The sequence below is a fragment of the Atta colombica genome, unplaced genomic scaffold, assembly GCF_001594045.1.
Source record: "Atta colombica isolate Treedump-2 unplaced genomic scaffold, Acol1.0 scaffold1, whole genome shotgun sequence".
NCBI lineage: Eukaryota > Metazoa > Arthropoda > Insecta > Hymenoptera > Formicidae > Atta > Atta colombica.
Window position 1 is genome coordinate 487,973 of NW_017259183.1, and position 17,052 is coordinate 505,024.

The 17,052-nt window shown below is 37.0% G+C and overlaps 1 protein-coding gene across 1 annotated transcript in view; it reads left to right on the forward strand.

The window, feature by feature from the left end:
* Positions 1 to 2,762: 2,762 nt before the first annotated feature.
* The window catches only part of LOC108694986 (homeotic protein spalt-major-like), a 90,326-nt gene continuing 76,036 nt past the window's right edge, over positions 2,763 to 17,052 (forward strand). The window contains exon 1 of the mRNA XM_018204690.1: positions 2,763 to 3,228. Within this exon, the coding sequence (XP_018060179.1) occupies positions 3,123 to 3,228 (106 nt within the window). The 5' untranslated portion in view covers positions 2,763 to 3,122. The remainder of the gene's footprint in view (positions 3,229 to 17,052) is intronic.

A 17,052-nucleotide genomic window follows, 5' to 3' on the forward strand; every position in this document is an offset into this window, starting at 1 on the left:
GTGATAATTGTTGTGCTCAACGATTTTTAAAAAACGAAATAAAAAATAATCCAAGTACTAAAATAAAATAATAGTATTAAGAACTACGCTTTTATTACTTTTTTAAATATTACTAATGACAAAAGAATCTGAAATAAAATTAGACATCATCCTGTTTTTTCTCTTTTTTCGTGGATATATCTATTAAATATGCTAACGAGCGTAAATAATCGGAATATTTTGCTCGTTTAGATTGGATAGTTGATTTTGAACCAATAATCAACGTCTTCGTTTAATACGTGTAATTAGTAATTACATCAACTGAATGCGAATGCCTTCTCAAGAGAGTCTATAAAAAAAAAAATCTCAATTGACGAGTAATTCGCAGGCGACACTGCAGAAATGTCAACGCACTTGTTACGATCTTTCCTGCGTTTCGCTCGTCGTCCTGCATACAATCACCAGAACGGCCGGATCGAGCGCAACGGTGGAACGAGAAAATAATTGGGCAGCATAAAACACACGATATCGTCGGCGCATCGGTGCGGTGCGATGCGATGCGATGCGGTGCGGTGCGGTGCGGGCGGTGCGTCGGTGGCGGTGGTGGCGGTGGTGGCGGGAATCCGGGAACGCGCCAAGAGCCATGTATGTGTGAGTGTGTGAGTGTGTGTGTGTGTGTGTGTGTGTGTGTGTGTGTGTGTGTGTGTCGGAGTGTATGTGTGTGTGTGGAAGCGCGCTAGAATATTCACGCTGAAACGCGGCATATAAAATCATAGAGACACGAGTGGCTCGCTATAATAATGCATAAGGAGGCGGGCACTCCTCCGGGACAGGCCACGCCTCGCGATCCCGCGGCCAAACGGTGGGGATATCGAGCATCCGCCGGAAGGGGAATAAGACAGAGAGAAAGACGGATCGTGCAGGTAGAGAAGGACGAGAATCGGAGCGATACCGGAGCGAGGGGAAGCGAACAACGGTGGAGCGAACGAGGCGCGCGCGGAGAGAGCCCGCGAAAGGATTCTTCTCTCGTGCGTCCCTTTCGGGGGTTCACCGGCTCATTCGATCACGCTTCGCCGCGCGCGTCAGCGGCCCTTATATGATCCTGGAGTTGCGGTCGCGAAATCTACAAGATCAGTGAAAAATACGCGTGACAGAAAAACGCATCTTAACTTCTCTCTCTCTCTCTCTCTCTCTCTCTCTCTCTCTCTCTCTCTCTCTACTCATCTAGGTACAAGCCGACCAATATTATTGAACCCTCGTACCACGTAGACACCGGCAAAATCGACATATCGGCGAACCGTCGACCATCGAGATTTCCATCTTTTAAAAGAATACACGCAGGAACGATCGCGCGGAAGTACATGCGTTATTATCCGGTGTGACAATACGCGTGGAGATCGACTTGCTCTCGTACACCAAGGGTGGATCTCCCTGCATTCGCGACGCGACCAGACGCGACGCGACGCGGGCGCATAGAGAAGGGCGCATCACGAAGCACGAAGGAGGTTGCGCGGCCGACGTTGCCGTCGCGGGAGTCGGAGTGGGGAGCGGATGGACGGCCAGCTATGGCGGGGAAGGTGACGGTGCTTGCAGCCACGGTGGGGGCGAAAGCGCGCGCAGAGTATATCTCCTCTATCCCTACTAGCGGTCGCGTTTCGCCGGCGGCGGAGAGGGGCGTCTGGTTGTCAGGCCCAGAGCTGGTCCGTCCGTCGTCCGGCCGACTCGAAGCTTCGGAGCAGCGGATTTCGCGCGAGATATAGACCCATAAACACGCACGCGTACACGTACGCGATCTCACGCACGCACACACATACACACATACACACACACGCACACGTACACAACACACCCTGTGACGTATCCACGCTCGTGTGTCGCGTGCGCGCGCGCGCGCGCTTGCTTGCTTGCTTGCAAGTCGGTCGTCGTTGTCAGCCGAGCCGGTCACCGCACACGTGTAATATCGGCGTACCGGCCGATATGTGAGCAGTGGTGTAGGACACACATCGTGCACACGTACACCACGTTATATTATACGAGGCTCTTTTTATTTTCCGTTTTACGCGTTTTTACGATCGCACTCGGGCATCTCCTACCTGCCTACCTGCCTGCCTGCCTGCCTGTCTGCCGTGCGCCGAGAATGCCGCCGGTCTCACGTTGTCAAACAGTCGCGTTATACGCCGGACAGCGGTAATAACGTGAGTACCGAGTGTGTGCTGTGAGCGATTACGTGGTCGAAAACTGCGAGACGATTCGGAGCAGGCAGCAGCGAAGGAGCAGTGAAACTTTCGGAGCAGGCAGCAGCGAGAGAAAGGGAGGATTGGCCACGTGCGAATCGTGTACGGAGAAAGCATCCACGATTTGTCGATGCAAGAGTGAGGCAGATCTCGGTGTGCGGAAGAGTCACGTCTCTCGGTCAGTTCCAAGCTCCTTTGGCGATTTTGCAGGAAAAGAAGGAAGAAAAAATCGCCCTCTGTCCGCGCATATCTGGTGGGGGATGGGTTAGGGAATTCGGTGCGTTTTAGCCTCTATGGATTACTGGCCGAGTTGACACCGGCCGGCGGGCAAGAGTAACTCTCCTTTGGCGACGATCCATGTATGAAACGTTTCGCGAAGTGCGTCGCTACGGTTTGTGGGGAGATGCGTCTCCCCTAGATAGTTAGTGCCAATGGTGAAATACGCGAATAACGACCGTTGCGTTTTTTCTCGGCTCCGGTTGTCGCGCACGAAATTGAAATAGAGAGAGAGCGAGAGAGAGAAAAAGAGAGAGAGAGAGAGAGAGAAAGAGAGAGAGAGAGAGAGAGAGAGAGAGAGAAAGAGAGAAAGAAGGAAAGAGACAGAGAGAGACATGCGGTTCGCATCCTCGACGCTGCAGCGACGTCGTCAACCGCCGTTGTTGTCCCGTCGACGACGTTTAGACTGACCACGCATTTGTCTGCTTTTCATCGGGATTTTGAGGAGGAGGAGGAGGAGGAGGAGGAGGAGGAAAAGAAAGAGGAGGATTCACAAGAACGAGTGCAACGGCGGTCGTTCCAACCCGTCGTTCGAACCGATCCAAACCGTCGGCGGACGACGACTGCCGCCTCTTCGATAGAGTGCGAGAACGACGAGGAGTGCGGCGAACTGATTTCAACCGAGTCGGAGGGATGTCACGGAGAAAGCAGGCCCGACCGAGTCGTGCTCATCTCGAGGAGGATCTTGTCCAGAGGCCTCTGTTGACCAATCCCATTGGAACTGTCGCGGGCAATATCCGTAAGTGATATTCTTTTCCGAAGGATTAGTCTGGATAAGAGAGATTATCTTCGTTTGGAATGTTACACGGTAATGTTAGCCCTCTACTCAGGTCCGAATCGCTTTTCAATACAATTACGTTCGCAAACGGTACGCAGAAAGCGACGAAACTTTTAAAATTTTACACACGACTGATGAGAGATTGAGAGAAAAAAAAACGAACGCTACACAAAGAAATTTATCTTGGACAAGTTTAATATGTTGCTGGACACGTGTACATTTCGTAATCAAAAACAACTTAATTATCAAATATATTATAAATATATAACTATTCTAGTTCACTTCAAGTTAGGCGAAACAATCGTGCGTTACTGTGTTCATAAAATGATTCAAAACACACATTGTATGTTGTGAAAAGAGTGACAGTCTTTGTTGTAAAATACAAAATAAAACTTCTTACCAAATACTTTTCGTAAAACGTTTCCTATAAAATATAAAACCACAAAACCCAATGTCGAGAAAAGTACACGGAAGTGTACTAACAACACAATAAATTTCTTTCAACTATAAAAAAACCACGTCTAGTTAGACGTTAATAACATCCCTTTCACACAGTTAAAGCTCGTCCTTTTCCCGATTCACGTATACACAAGTTCAGAGCAAACTGTATCTAGCCAAAGTTACACGACTCACGACAGTAGTTCGAAGTAACAATAACGCGATAAGAAAGCACGCTTCGGAGATACAATAACGATTTACGATATACGGCGTGCGGCACAAGCGAGGATGCTGGAACTAGTCTGATATGTGAGAAAAACAGAGCGACGATTACCCGGGACTGCATCTCAGAATTTATCGCGTTTATCGACACCGTAACGGCATTTCACGGAAGATTCGCACAATTACTTACTCCGCACGCGACGCCAGGCCGATTACGCAGATATGAGACTTATTGGACGTCTGGACGGTATTCATAGTCAATTCTTATAGATCGTTTTAAGTAAGTGCAGTCTTAAAATGCTAATACAGCTCTCTGGCCGAGTCTTGTATTCGAGACAGTCCTTAAGTAGTAAATACAGTCATAAAATGTCACGAACCAATCAAAGAGCCGTATTAAGACATTACTTAAGATATACTTAAAATAAGAACTGACTGATGATGAATATACCGGCTATAAAAATCTGATTAACTTACGACACATCCTATAAGTATCGTACTATAAGACAGTCTCAAATATAAGAATCGACTATGAATGCCAGTTATAAAAAGGCGATGAAGATAAATTTCGTAAATTAACGCCATCAAAACACGGTATGAGATGCGAAAATCTATTCCGAGATTAATCTCGGTATTCTCCATAATACAGTCGGTCCACTAAATGCACTGGAAACCCGATTCACAAGCACTTTCCGTCGGGCTGAAACGCGCGCGTCTGCCTCTTCAGGGATCCACCTCGATAAACGGACCTGTCTCGGCGTAACATCAAAGCGAGCCTAAGAAACGGCCGATAAAACGCTTCCATCTTGCTACCCGATGCCTCGACCGTAAGCTCTTTTCGCCGCATTTTCGAGTACGCTTAAATCGTACAAGAATTACACTTTACGTGAAGATCGTTCGGTTGTAATACACGCCGCTTCGCATTTCGCGATTGGATCTTCAGTGATCTTTACACCATATTACTTTTGCTAATAAACTTGCAGTTTTCCGACACACACGACGTTAATTTTAAACTTTATATCACAATCTAAACAATAAAATTAAAATGTGCTATAAAATATGTTTTTTACTAAGGTTTTTTTAAATTGAAAAGACGGTGTATAATTTTTATACCGCGACTTAATGCAACAGAGTTGTTTTATAAAACAATAAATATGTCAGCATAGAATATGTATAAATATTAAAATAATTATTTAAAACATTAAAAAAAATCAAATTTAATTTTTATGTGACATGTACAAAATTCTTACGCAATATGGACTGTCAAACGGAAAAATTTAAGGCGCGGTGATTTCTAGCTGGGATCATAAACTTTATCGGAAACATTTACATTTTTCCCATTAAACATAACCAGAACTTCTTTAATCGCGGGGAAGGGGCGAAAGGGGATAAGAACACGTTACTATAAACCGCTTGGTTTTACTGAATCCACGTACCTGACATCCGTGTATCCATTTGGTACATGTACCACTCGCAGACATCACGTCTAAACAGGAAACATTTAATGCTGGACACGCTTAACCTCACCGATAAAAACGGATATTTCGTAGAGAAACCCTGGAAAATATTTTTCAGAACGGTATTTCGTAGATACGTAGAAAATATATCGGTATAGTCGCGTGATGAATGAAATTTCAATAACGCTTCCATATCGGAGGTGGCGCCGAACGGGTGGTCTTAATTTGCCCAACTTTTTCAATTGTAAGTTTCCACACAGTTCCCGCCCTGTTGTTGTACTCTCTGAATAGTTGGAACATCTCGAAAACAACATAAAGCGCGTCTCATTCCTGGCGCGTGTACGTGACAGGCCGGTTTCTTGCTGAGTCAGAAGCAAAATCGAAAATGTCTGCGGATACCGTGGTAACGATAAGTCTAGTCATGTATCAACATTTGTCTAAATAATACGTAATAATTATAATTCGTCACATTTTCTCTTAACAGATTTTTCTTCATTTAATACAACGGAAAAGATTTGATAAACTACCTTATTAAATGTCAAACTTTCTTTTTATCACACAACACATCAACAACATTATCTGCGCCTGTCTAGACTATTTAAATAAAATGAGTAATCAGTATATAACAGGGTGGATAAACACTGATTTAAGAAAATATCGATAATTAAAAAAATATTCAGTCTGTCATCAACTTCACTGTCAAAGTTTGATTGTCAAAGTTTTTCTACATCGCACAATACACATAAACGAAACTTTAGCTACGATATAAGGCAGATAAAACAATATACGTATTAGTATCTATAATACTATTTTATTTCACAAAATAATTGCAATATGTGTTTCCATAAAATTTAACAAAAAAAAAACTTACTAGAGAGCAAATTTAAAATTAGAGGATATATATTTCTTTACTTTGTATGAAAATCATTATTTACATTTTTTGTATTATTATATCAAATTGAACGTCTTTTTCTGCTTTCGTCAATATTTGCAAATATTTTTTTCATCTCATACCTACATTATAAATACATCTACATTATAAATACAGTCATAAAGTAAAGCAGTGACTAAACTTTGACTAAAGCAATGACTTTAATTGGATTTTTTAATACATTCGTCGTATTTTATGCATATCATCAATAATGTTAAAATTATGATCAGTTTATATTTGACTAACAGTAGATCTAACTAACAGTAATGATATTACATTAATGATATTTAATATTTTTATGTATCTGAGCATAGATAATTTCCTGATCAAGACTCGGAAATTACCGCTTCTTATTACAGTCGGCCTTCGTGCTCAAAGAGACATAACGAACGTTCATGAATCATAAGTATGAAACGCAGTATTCACAAATCAATTTACATTTCTTTCGCTGTTATCTTAATGTTATACATACTACGAAAATATGAGCATCCACTGTATCAACGGATCGTTGTATTAAACAGATAAAGCGATTAATCTAAAGAAACAAAATTACAGTAAGTTAGGTGTAAAAAATACAGCGATGAATTTCAGTAAGATGTTTAAATCATGTTTATTAAAATTTCATAAAATAAATAATTCTATGTGTATCTAGACATTTCCATAATAAATTTTATATAAATAAGACTAATCTCCTTTGCACTTTTAATGAAAATATTGTATTAAAAATTCAGTAACTGATAGAAATAGATTTGTAATAAAAAAGCATGACTCTTTCCTCTTATTTTCTTTTCTTTTTTTCATCCTCTTCCCCTCCTCTCTCTTTCTCTTATTCACTTATAAATCATATCAATTTATTTGAAAATATAACCGATATAATCGGTTTATTTGAATTAAGTTATTGAGAAAAATAATTAATTAAATTCGAAACTAAGCGTTATCATTATGAAACGATGCGAAAACAATGGAAGAAAAATTATTTTAAATTTATTTTAATAATGCAAAACACTTATTGAAATATCTCGTATTATTCCTGCACTACAATGTATGATTTACATATTTATAATTTATTAATCATTCCTATTTACGTAAATACTATTATACATTCTAAAATCATATTTCTTTTGTAAATATATGACATTGAAAAAATCCATTTAAAACGTGCGATTAAAATAATAATCGTAAAAGATTTTTTAATCCACCACACACATTTTCTGATTGTGTAAAGGAAGAGGGAGGGGAAATTATTAGAAATGATATTTCATCGCAAAGTAATATCGAAGAAAGCGGAGATATTTGATCGTAAGTTACGATCGTTTGGGAATTGGACGAAGCTTAAGGATATTGGAGTAACGCCAAAGTTCGCATTGGACAGATAGGATTATATATCGTTCACAGGTGTATAAAAATTACACGGATTACGCGGCGTGTTCGCATGCACGATGTGTCATTTCTCATACAGACCAAAGGGAATGTTCTAATACAACGATCTGTCTTTTGGGAAATCATCCGGATAGTGCGTTTATGAAAGCTGTTTTCCCTTTAAGCTGTCAGTAAACAGTGGAATATGCTGACGTGAAGGAGATCGTTGACAGACGAATAGAGAAGCCTCGTCGTGTGTGTCCGTCGTGAGGACGACGGACGGGAAGTTGTCTGCCGCGTCGGACGGCAGCTAATGTGTGACAAGTAACTAAGAACCGTCTAACCGTCTGACTTGCACCGACTGCATATTAATAGATCCTAATATGTGCGCGCGCGCGTAATGCTCTTAAGCCCGGCATTATTAAGCCACCGGTTCCTCGAAATTATGTCTATAAAGATCATTCGCGCGCGCGCAAAACTCGATGCACGCGGTGCATTCCATAAACAATCAAGATAACGCCTATTTCGACTATAATTTGATACGCGCGAGTTAGTTCATCATATCCAAAACATCAATAAGATACTTATATAGAAACAGTCATATAGAAACAGTCTGTCGCGAGATTTATCGCCTCCAAGACAACCGCTACTTACAGCTTGTCACGTAAACGAAAAATATATCCGCGATGAAATATGCGTCTCATATTTGTGATCCGCGTATAGATTTGACAAATTGCACCAAGAGCCAACGTCTAAGGATGTTCTGCCTTCGGTTAATTATCTCAAACGTTGCGGGAACGCTTTATCGGTTGCCATACTCTCTTCGCCCCATCACGCTTTCTTAGTAAGAATAGACAATGTACGTAAATATCAAATCGTATTTTGACATAGAAGAATTGGTTCATTGAAATAACATTTATGACTATTTATTGCCACACTGTTTAACATGTCCATCTTTGACGTATATATAGATAAACATCGTGCTTTTCAATGAGGACATATCTGTATACATTATCACGATAGCACAAATACAAATAGATATAGATAAAATATTTAAAATTGCGCGGTTCTTTGAAAACATTTTTTACATTTCTATTCATAGGGGAACACTAACTGTTCATAATACATATGCGTTTATTATTAGCGTTGCTTATTACTTATTATTTTTCTTGCAACTTGTTCATCGTAAAATATAATATTAGGCAATTCCGACAAAAACGCGAAATGAGAGAAGAAAATCAAAGCACTAAGATAGGACGAATGAAACGAGTAAAGAAAAATGTGAAGGATATAAAAATGCCAAAGTCATCAAAAAGAATATGAAGAAAGAATATTTGACATGTTATCGCTTGACCGTTTGTCGTGAATATTTAGGTACAAATATCTACTATGTTACACAATGTATCAGTACAAGGAGACATGAATATCATGCCTTAACAGTTTTGCTTACTATTAATCGTTCTTCATTGTTTTTATTAACTTGTTCTCAAACTGATAACTCACATAAATAAATTATAACATGCTTACCGAAATTTACAAATAAATGTTAGAATCATAAAATTAGGAATTGTTACGCGTATACCAGATATCGCTCATAAATATATTTGTATGAATATTTAGACACGAATATCTACTATGTTACACAATGTATAAGTACAAGGAGACATGATTATCATGCCTTAACAATTTTGTTTATTATTAATCGCTCACTGTTTTTATTAACTTATCCTCAAACTGATAACTCACATAAATAAATTATAACATGTTTACCGAAATAATTTACAAATAAATGTTAGAATCATAGAATTGGGAATTGTTACGCGCATACCAAATATCGCTCATAAATATTTGTTTACTTTCGTAAAAACGTATTACAATTTGCACATTGCATTTTTTGCAGCTAAATAAATAATTATCTATTGTCGAGCATTGTTTGCACGGCAAGGTAAAAACTAAAAATTCGAGAATAATTTCCAGAGAGTGGCATAGAAAAGCGACGTGTGTAATGAGTTACCGTGTCTCTCTTCTGTTGCCACTATGAATATTTTCGGTCGGCATCCCGTGCATGCGCGGAATTGCGTGAACGTCTGACATATCTATTTAAATGCATGTTTTAAAAACAATGTTAATGGTAGAAAACGTATAGTAATGTATAGAAATGCATGGATCTTCTCGCCGTGCCTACCAAACTACATACTAATTATAACAAATACTAATTAACGATTTAACCGCTATATTTAGATTAATTTAGTAAGTTCGAAAGTCGATCAAAACCTCGATAAAAGCCTCAATTATATACTAAAAAAATGAGACAAAGTATGCTGGATAAAAAAAGCTAGTAGAAATACATTGCGCACAGGAGTACAAAAGTATAAAAATACTGACGCGTCTGATTTAAAATAAAAATCTTTCTCGTATATTAAGTGACTTTATATAAGCTGGTATATTGTACATCCTTGTGCAAACATCGAGGTCGATATTTTTTTTTTTTCAGAAAATAACGAAGCAATTGGGGCAGAAAGAAGATGTACGACAAAATAACACAAATAGAAACACATATCCCATTCTAATAAAATTATCTTTGCTATTGAGTTGAATCACTGTCATTCTCTTATTCGTCTGCTACTATTTGCGTACTCGTTATATGATTAAGTAATTTTGGCACACGTCTCTAAGCAAGTATTTCGCATTACGCCCAAGCAAATAAAGATTGAAATGAATTGAAAATTAAAATCTTAGAAGCATTCATTCTTAAATACTTGCTTTCATTCTTAAATAAAATAAAACACACATACACAGACAAACACACACGAAATAGCATAATAAAATCCAGAAAAAAGGCAAAACAGTTAATTATTTTTTGAATTAATCGAATATCTTCAATTTCAAGTAATTAACTGGTGTGCACATCACGATAAATTCGAAAGTGAGAAAGAATCGTAAAAGACTTTAAAAATCTGCCGTAGAAAATTCTGGCAGTCAGAGAGAGAGAGAGAGAGGGGGGGGAGGGAGAGAGAGAGAGAGGGAGAGAGAGAGAGAGAGAGAGAGAGAGAGAGAGAGAGAGAGAGAGAGATGGAAGAATTCTGCAGGAAAAAAGTATAGTTGCTGACTTACCGGTTTCTTGCCCTTTGTCGTGCGTGAATATTTTTGGTCGACATCGCGTGGATGCGGGGAAACGCGTGGGTGTCTGCGACTGTCCCGTCTGCCAACCCCAATCTATTAGACATCTTAGTGTACGTGCGCGTGTTTCTCACGCACACGTGATTCCATGCATGCGTGCATTCGGGCCGGGGGCTCCCCTTTTTGCTCTCTTCGCCTTCTTCTTCTGTTCGCCGACGATCGGTAGAAAAAGGAGGAACGCCCGCGAGAGACAATGCCGATGCTCGTTCTCTCCGCAGAATCTCAAGAAGCGAATGACCGGGGTGTACCTGAAAAATTGATCGCGAGTTGGTCCGACACTGGACATTCGAAATGTCGTCTTCTCATTCGTAGACGGAGCAAGGAGAAGACGAGAGTAAAAAGAGGGAGGACAAAATCTCACCACGACAGTTATTAAGATTCGAAAATTGTCATTCACAGTCTGTACATTGTGTGGAAACTATTATTATCATTACGACAATATTAGTCCTGATAATGCCTAAATACATAAAATAAATAATAAATAATAATAATAATAATAATAAAATCATAAAAGATAAATAATAAAATAAAATAATTACATCAATAATAAAATAAATGAAGAAAAGATATAGGAATTCAATATGAAGCACGTATGCATAATATGAATAATATTTATACATATACATAATAAAACTGTCAACAAAATATCTTTTTTCAATCAGGATTAAATCATGAGGTGATTATAAATAGATCAAAGTTGTTACGCTGATATATCGGCGCATTGTTTTATGTCAATTGTCATAAAGTCGATTTCGCGACAAGATATAGAGACTGGTATATGACGATGGAACGTACTTTACTCCGAAATAGAAGGTGAAACGTGCGGTGGTGAAGCTGCAATTCGAATTCCGCGCGGCAGTAAGGCGGCACCTTGCATGTTACCGACAAGCCCTCGCCTCGCGTTGAACAATTACCGCGCAATATTATTTCTATTGATGCATTGCCCGCATTGCGCGCGCGTTTCGTCATTTCGTTTCTTCCATCAGCATTATGTCACGGCTGTACGGCCATTCTCTTTCGATGCGACCGATCCGGAGTGCGACTCTACACGATTCGGTCCGGTTCAGTCCGCGTGCCCTTGCTGCAAAAATCGGGGCTGTATAGTGCGGAGGGCGCTTCTTTTGCACGTCCTTCGCGCAAAACCTGGTGAGCATTCCTTCGCGGAAGAGGCGAAGGTCGCCAATTATCGAGTAGCGAGCCGCGAAGGCGGCTTAATGCGATCCCCTATGACGGGTCATATTCAGTCCTCTTTTTGCTCCTACCTGTGGACGATGTCAGGCGACGATTCCACGTTGGCGTCAAAGAGTACCGACCGCTGCGTAAATCCCACTACCGATGCGTTCATCTTCGTCTCTCATCTCCTCATTTCCACCCGGTTCTCTGTCTTGAAGCTATCTCTCTCTTTCCTCCTCTCTCCTTCTACCGGATCCTCCTCGGCTCCTTTCTTTTTCTCATCGAGACATCATCGTTCTTCTCTCACGATTCGTACAGTACCGAATCTCGTGAGATCCGAAGAGAGATCGGATCCAGGTGACCGGCGCGTCGTAACCGTAATTCCTCAAAAAGATTTCCAATGCTCGTCTTCTTTCCTCAACGTGGTTATCCTCCAGTCTCTTCCTTTTTCCTTCCATCTCTTTCTTTTTCCTTTCTCATTGCATTGATACGTACTGTCAGCTTGCGTCCAAGGGTTTCAGATGGACAAGTAGATTTTCACGAACAAATTGATCGGGATGTGACCAGAACAGTATCTGGCATCACCATTAAACGAACGTCTACGATGAGGATGTAGACTCTCTGCGAGAAATCCTCACTTTCTTGGACTTGCTCGCGCCTATCGAGATCGAATTAACGATCTCGCAACTACAACATCAACGGAAACCTCGCATAGTAACGTATTATCTGCATAACAGACAATAAATACATAACGTATGGATGCACTGAGAAAAAAATGTAACTAAATAATAAATATGTTTTATATATATTTGAATAGTATTATAATTATAATATATATAATTAACTCAACGTTTCCTTACGGTTAATAAATATTTACTAAGAAGAAATGATTATACACAGTTAAATTTATAACGTCAAGTTACTAAAGTTAAATTATTTTTCTCTTTTTGTAGGTCGCTACTGCTCCTATTTAATACATCGTTAATGTAATTGAAACTTTAGTGAAATTTGAATAATTTAACTAAAGAAAATTTGACTCAAATTTAATTTATTATTTATTAAATGTATACGTTAATATATTTTTTAAATGCATTACTTTGAAACTAATTACAGAAAAGAATTGATTTACATTTGATACATATAAAAATTAAAAATAACAAAATATTATTTATTTCAACAGATTGAGTTACCATTGTTTATTTAATTTCTAATAATGTAGTTAAATTAATAATAAATTTAAAAGAATATTAGCTAATAATGAATCAATATTGGATGATTTTCTTTAAATTTATATGAATTTTTATTTTTACGTACAATAAAACGACGAATTATAAAAGAAATTTACAACGTTTTGACTTACAATTCTTTTGCAGTTAATCTATAATTGGACACAATATATCTTAGCATCGCTTAATAATTTACATTAGTGTCTTATTAAATTAAATTGAAATAGCATAGTTCGCAAATTAAATGTCCTTAATTATACCAAAAAAATATAGGTTTACATTTAATAAATATTCACCTATTTAAAATATTTATTAAAATTTATTACCTATATTTTTTATCAATGTCACAAATATTTACCATGTATTTTAAATTTGTGTAATTGCGCAAACATAGTAATATCTTCAAACGATTTCACTTTTTGTTTTGTATGTGTGTGTGTGTGTGTGTGTGTGTGTGTGTTTTGTGTGTGTGTGTGTGTGTGTGTGTGTGTGTGTGTGTGTGTTACGCATTATTATTAATATATTAATGAAGACAAATATTATCGTACATCCATATCAAATATACATTATACATATATATATCATTATAGTTTCATGTCACAACGTAATATAGTTAAATTTATGGATTATTCGATCGGCTTGGATGATTCTGAAATGGCTACTCTAAACCACGAAATATAATTATATTTTGGCATTTTTGAATAACACCGTGTGACTGACCCTGAGTCGATGGAACGATACATATATCGATCGCATTGATCTGACCAAAAAGTTTCAAGGACAACGACGGCTGGTTATTAAAAATAACGGCTAGGTAATGTGAATTATTCATAAAATGCGACAAGTCTGACGAGTATGGACGAAATTTTAACGACGCAGGTGACATGTTGCCTTGAACTTATAAGCAGGACGAATAATTTCGATGTGATGTTACACAATAATTCGCGCAAATCGAATGAACGAAAATCAGTTTATTATCGTATAAGAATAGTATTCGCGTTCAAAATGTATCATTTACCGACGTAGTAATAAAAAACAATATGTAATTTATGATAACAAGGCGTGAATTATTAATACTCAAAACTGATTACCCTTGTAGAAAAGCATATGATGAAGCATTTCGATTCGTTTTGTTGAATTTATAAAAGTTTAATGCGTGTCGAATAATTTACGGTTTCTAATTAAATTATGGAGCATAATGTGAGAAAATAAGGGCATCAAAAACTTGCACGAAAAAGAAATTTAATATTTGAAGAGATCTATAAAGAGATAAATTTGAAAACTCTGAACAGTCAAAGAAATATAGAGATAATCGATTATTAAAATATTCATTTGATCCCTTCTGACTATTCATCGAAATAGTGTAGTTGATTTCATTCTGCAAGTTGATAGTAATTCTAAAGTCTGACTAATTGCTTCCTGTTATTTTACATTTTTCATAAGTAACTTTTTAAAAATAACCTCATATTACATAACAAACTGATTTTACTTACATACATTTCTGTTTTCACAACAAGGTACTTTAATCCTTTTAGTTAATTTTTTAATAAAGTTATTCAAATGCATTAATTCATGAGTGAAAAATGAAAAAATATTTCTGATGCGTGAGCGGAAACGTTCATCCTCGATTGCATGCAGGTTTGTCCTCCGAATGAATAAAAAGAAAGTCTCTCATCTACCTTTCAGAAAGTGGAATATCAGGATGGAACGATGGACACAGGAGTACGGCCAAGAATCCGACCGATATTTTAGACGAGCACTCATGCTAGCCAATCACGTTTTTGCATTCCAACATCGCACTTTAAAGAAGCATTAGTTAAAAGTTTCCTCCCAGAAAAAAACATAAGTAGTAGAAATGATACTATTGAAATGATACTATTGAAAAAACTGTTTACTCGAATGAAGATAAACAGTGATCTAACAATAATCATCCATATTTACAATAAATAAGATAATCTTTTTACATCTGAAAATACCTGGATACTATTTTAAATAAAATAATTATTATACATATATATATATATATATATAATAAACTATCTTTTTCGCCTGTCAACACAGAAATATCATGCAATTAATTCATTATAATATTACTTATACGTTTTTTATGTACTACTACTATTACAATGATGATGAAAAAAAATAATAAACTCGCAAACGTGAATAAATACGTAGAATATGCATAATATTGTCATAAATTATGAAACCCGCTGCTGCTTCATAGTTTTAACATTACCTAACCTACCTCAAGACATAGTATCTTTGGATCTAGTCGCATCACATTACAGAGAAAATTACGTCATGCAAAATATTCCTGTATTTAATTGCTGCGTATCGCGTAACATCGAATCGTCCTAATGCGAGACGTTGCCGTAATAAAATACACTTTACGAACAGGACAGGAATTACCGTGCCGGCTGTCGCTAATTCCAAAACTCTCTGCGCTCGTACGTAACGAGAAACAGCATTCTCGAATCGAAGCTTGAATAGCTCGTGGAACAACTATTCCCGTAAATACTGTAAGTTAAATCAACGACTATAATTTAGCCACACTTTTTGCAACAAAAGGAATTGTTGAGGAATACTACAAATAATCTTCGTAACAATTTCATTTCATCGCATTTCTTTGGTAGAAGGGAATGCATTCTCTCATATATGTATTTCTCTGACATTGACATATTCTGTAGTAATTTATGTTATAAATGAATTTATTTAAATCAACGGCCTTTATAAATTATCTTCCCTTTTTCATACATTGAAGCGATTATACAAATTGGACATTACGTCTGCATAATTTTTTTTTACTATAATGAGAATAGAACAAGCATAAAGAACAAGCATAATATGCATAATATTCAAAATTATAAATATGCATTTATATCATTATAAATGCACAATATTCAAAATTATACGTATATTATTTGGGTATTTATGTATTTTTAAATAAAAGCTGGAAATTAATTTTTATACTTAAATACTTTTAAAAAGTATTATTTGATTTATTATGCCATTATATATAGTATCGCACGCCTGATTATGAAATAAATATTGCTGTTCTAATCTATCATTCTTTTTTGTTAAACGTAATTCTCCATTAAATGTGAATCTTCTTTCAATGTATGAGAGTATTAATTATAATTCTTATTTAGAAACTATTCATTAATTATGTGCAAGTTCAATATTTATAATCGCCCACAATATTCTACAAATCAATTGTATAATCTTTAAGAAAAATATATTTTATTCATATCATATTTTAATCATTTGTATTTTATGTTGAAACTCTGAATATTTCTTTTCTTCTTTTTTTTTTAAATATGTAGAAATATACATATATTTAAATCAATTTATACATGTGATCTTCGAAGATATTTGGCACAGATTAATTGGCATCTTTGATTATGATTTTTAAACACGTTTCTTTTATTCGATCGATTTAGTACATTACACGATAATATTTCACACGCTAAATTAAAATTCAAACAGATAGAGAAACCAACTTCGTACATCGTTTATTGGCATAAGTGAAGGGCAAGGCGCCCAATTGAATCGTTGCCAAATTAAGTTCTGATTGTACAGAGAATGGAGTTTCAAATTTTTGCTTAGTAGCGAACTTATAACTAAACATAGTATCAGCTCTATAAATCGAATGAATATTGACGTAAACTCACTTTTCTCAAATTATATATCAACCTTTATTACATCTTTCAAGAATCACATATATATATTTTTACATATATATATTTTTAGAAGATTGGAGAAGATTAACAAGCAAAAAGTTGCACGTTGCCGATTATTATGT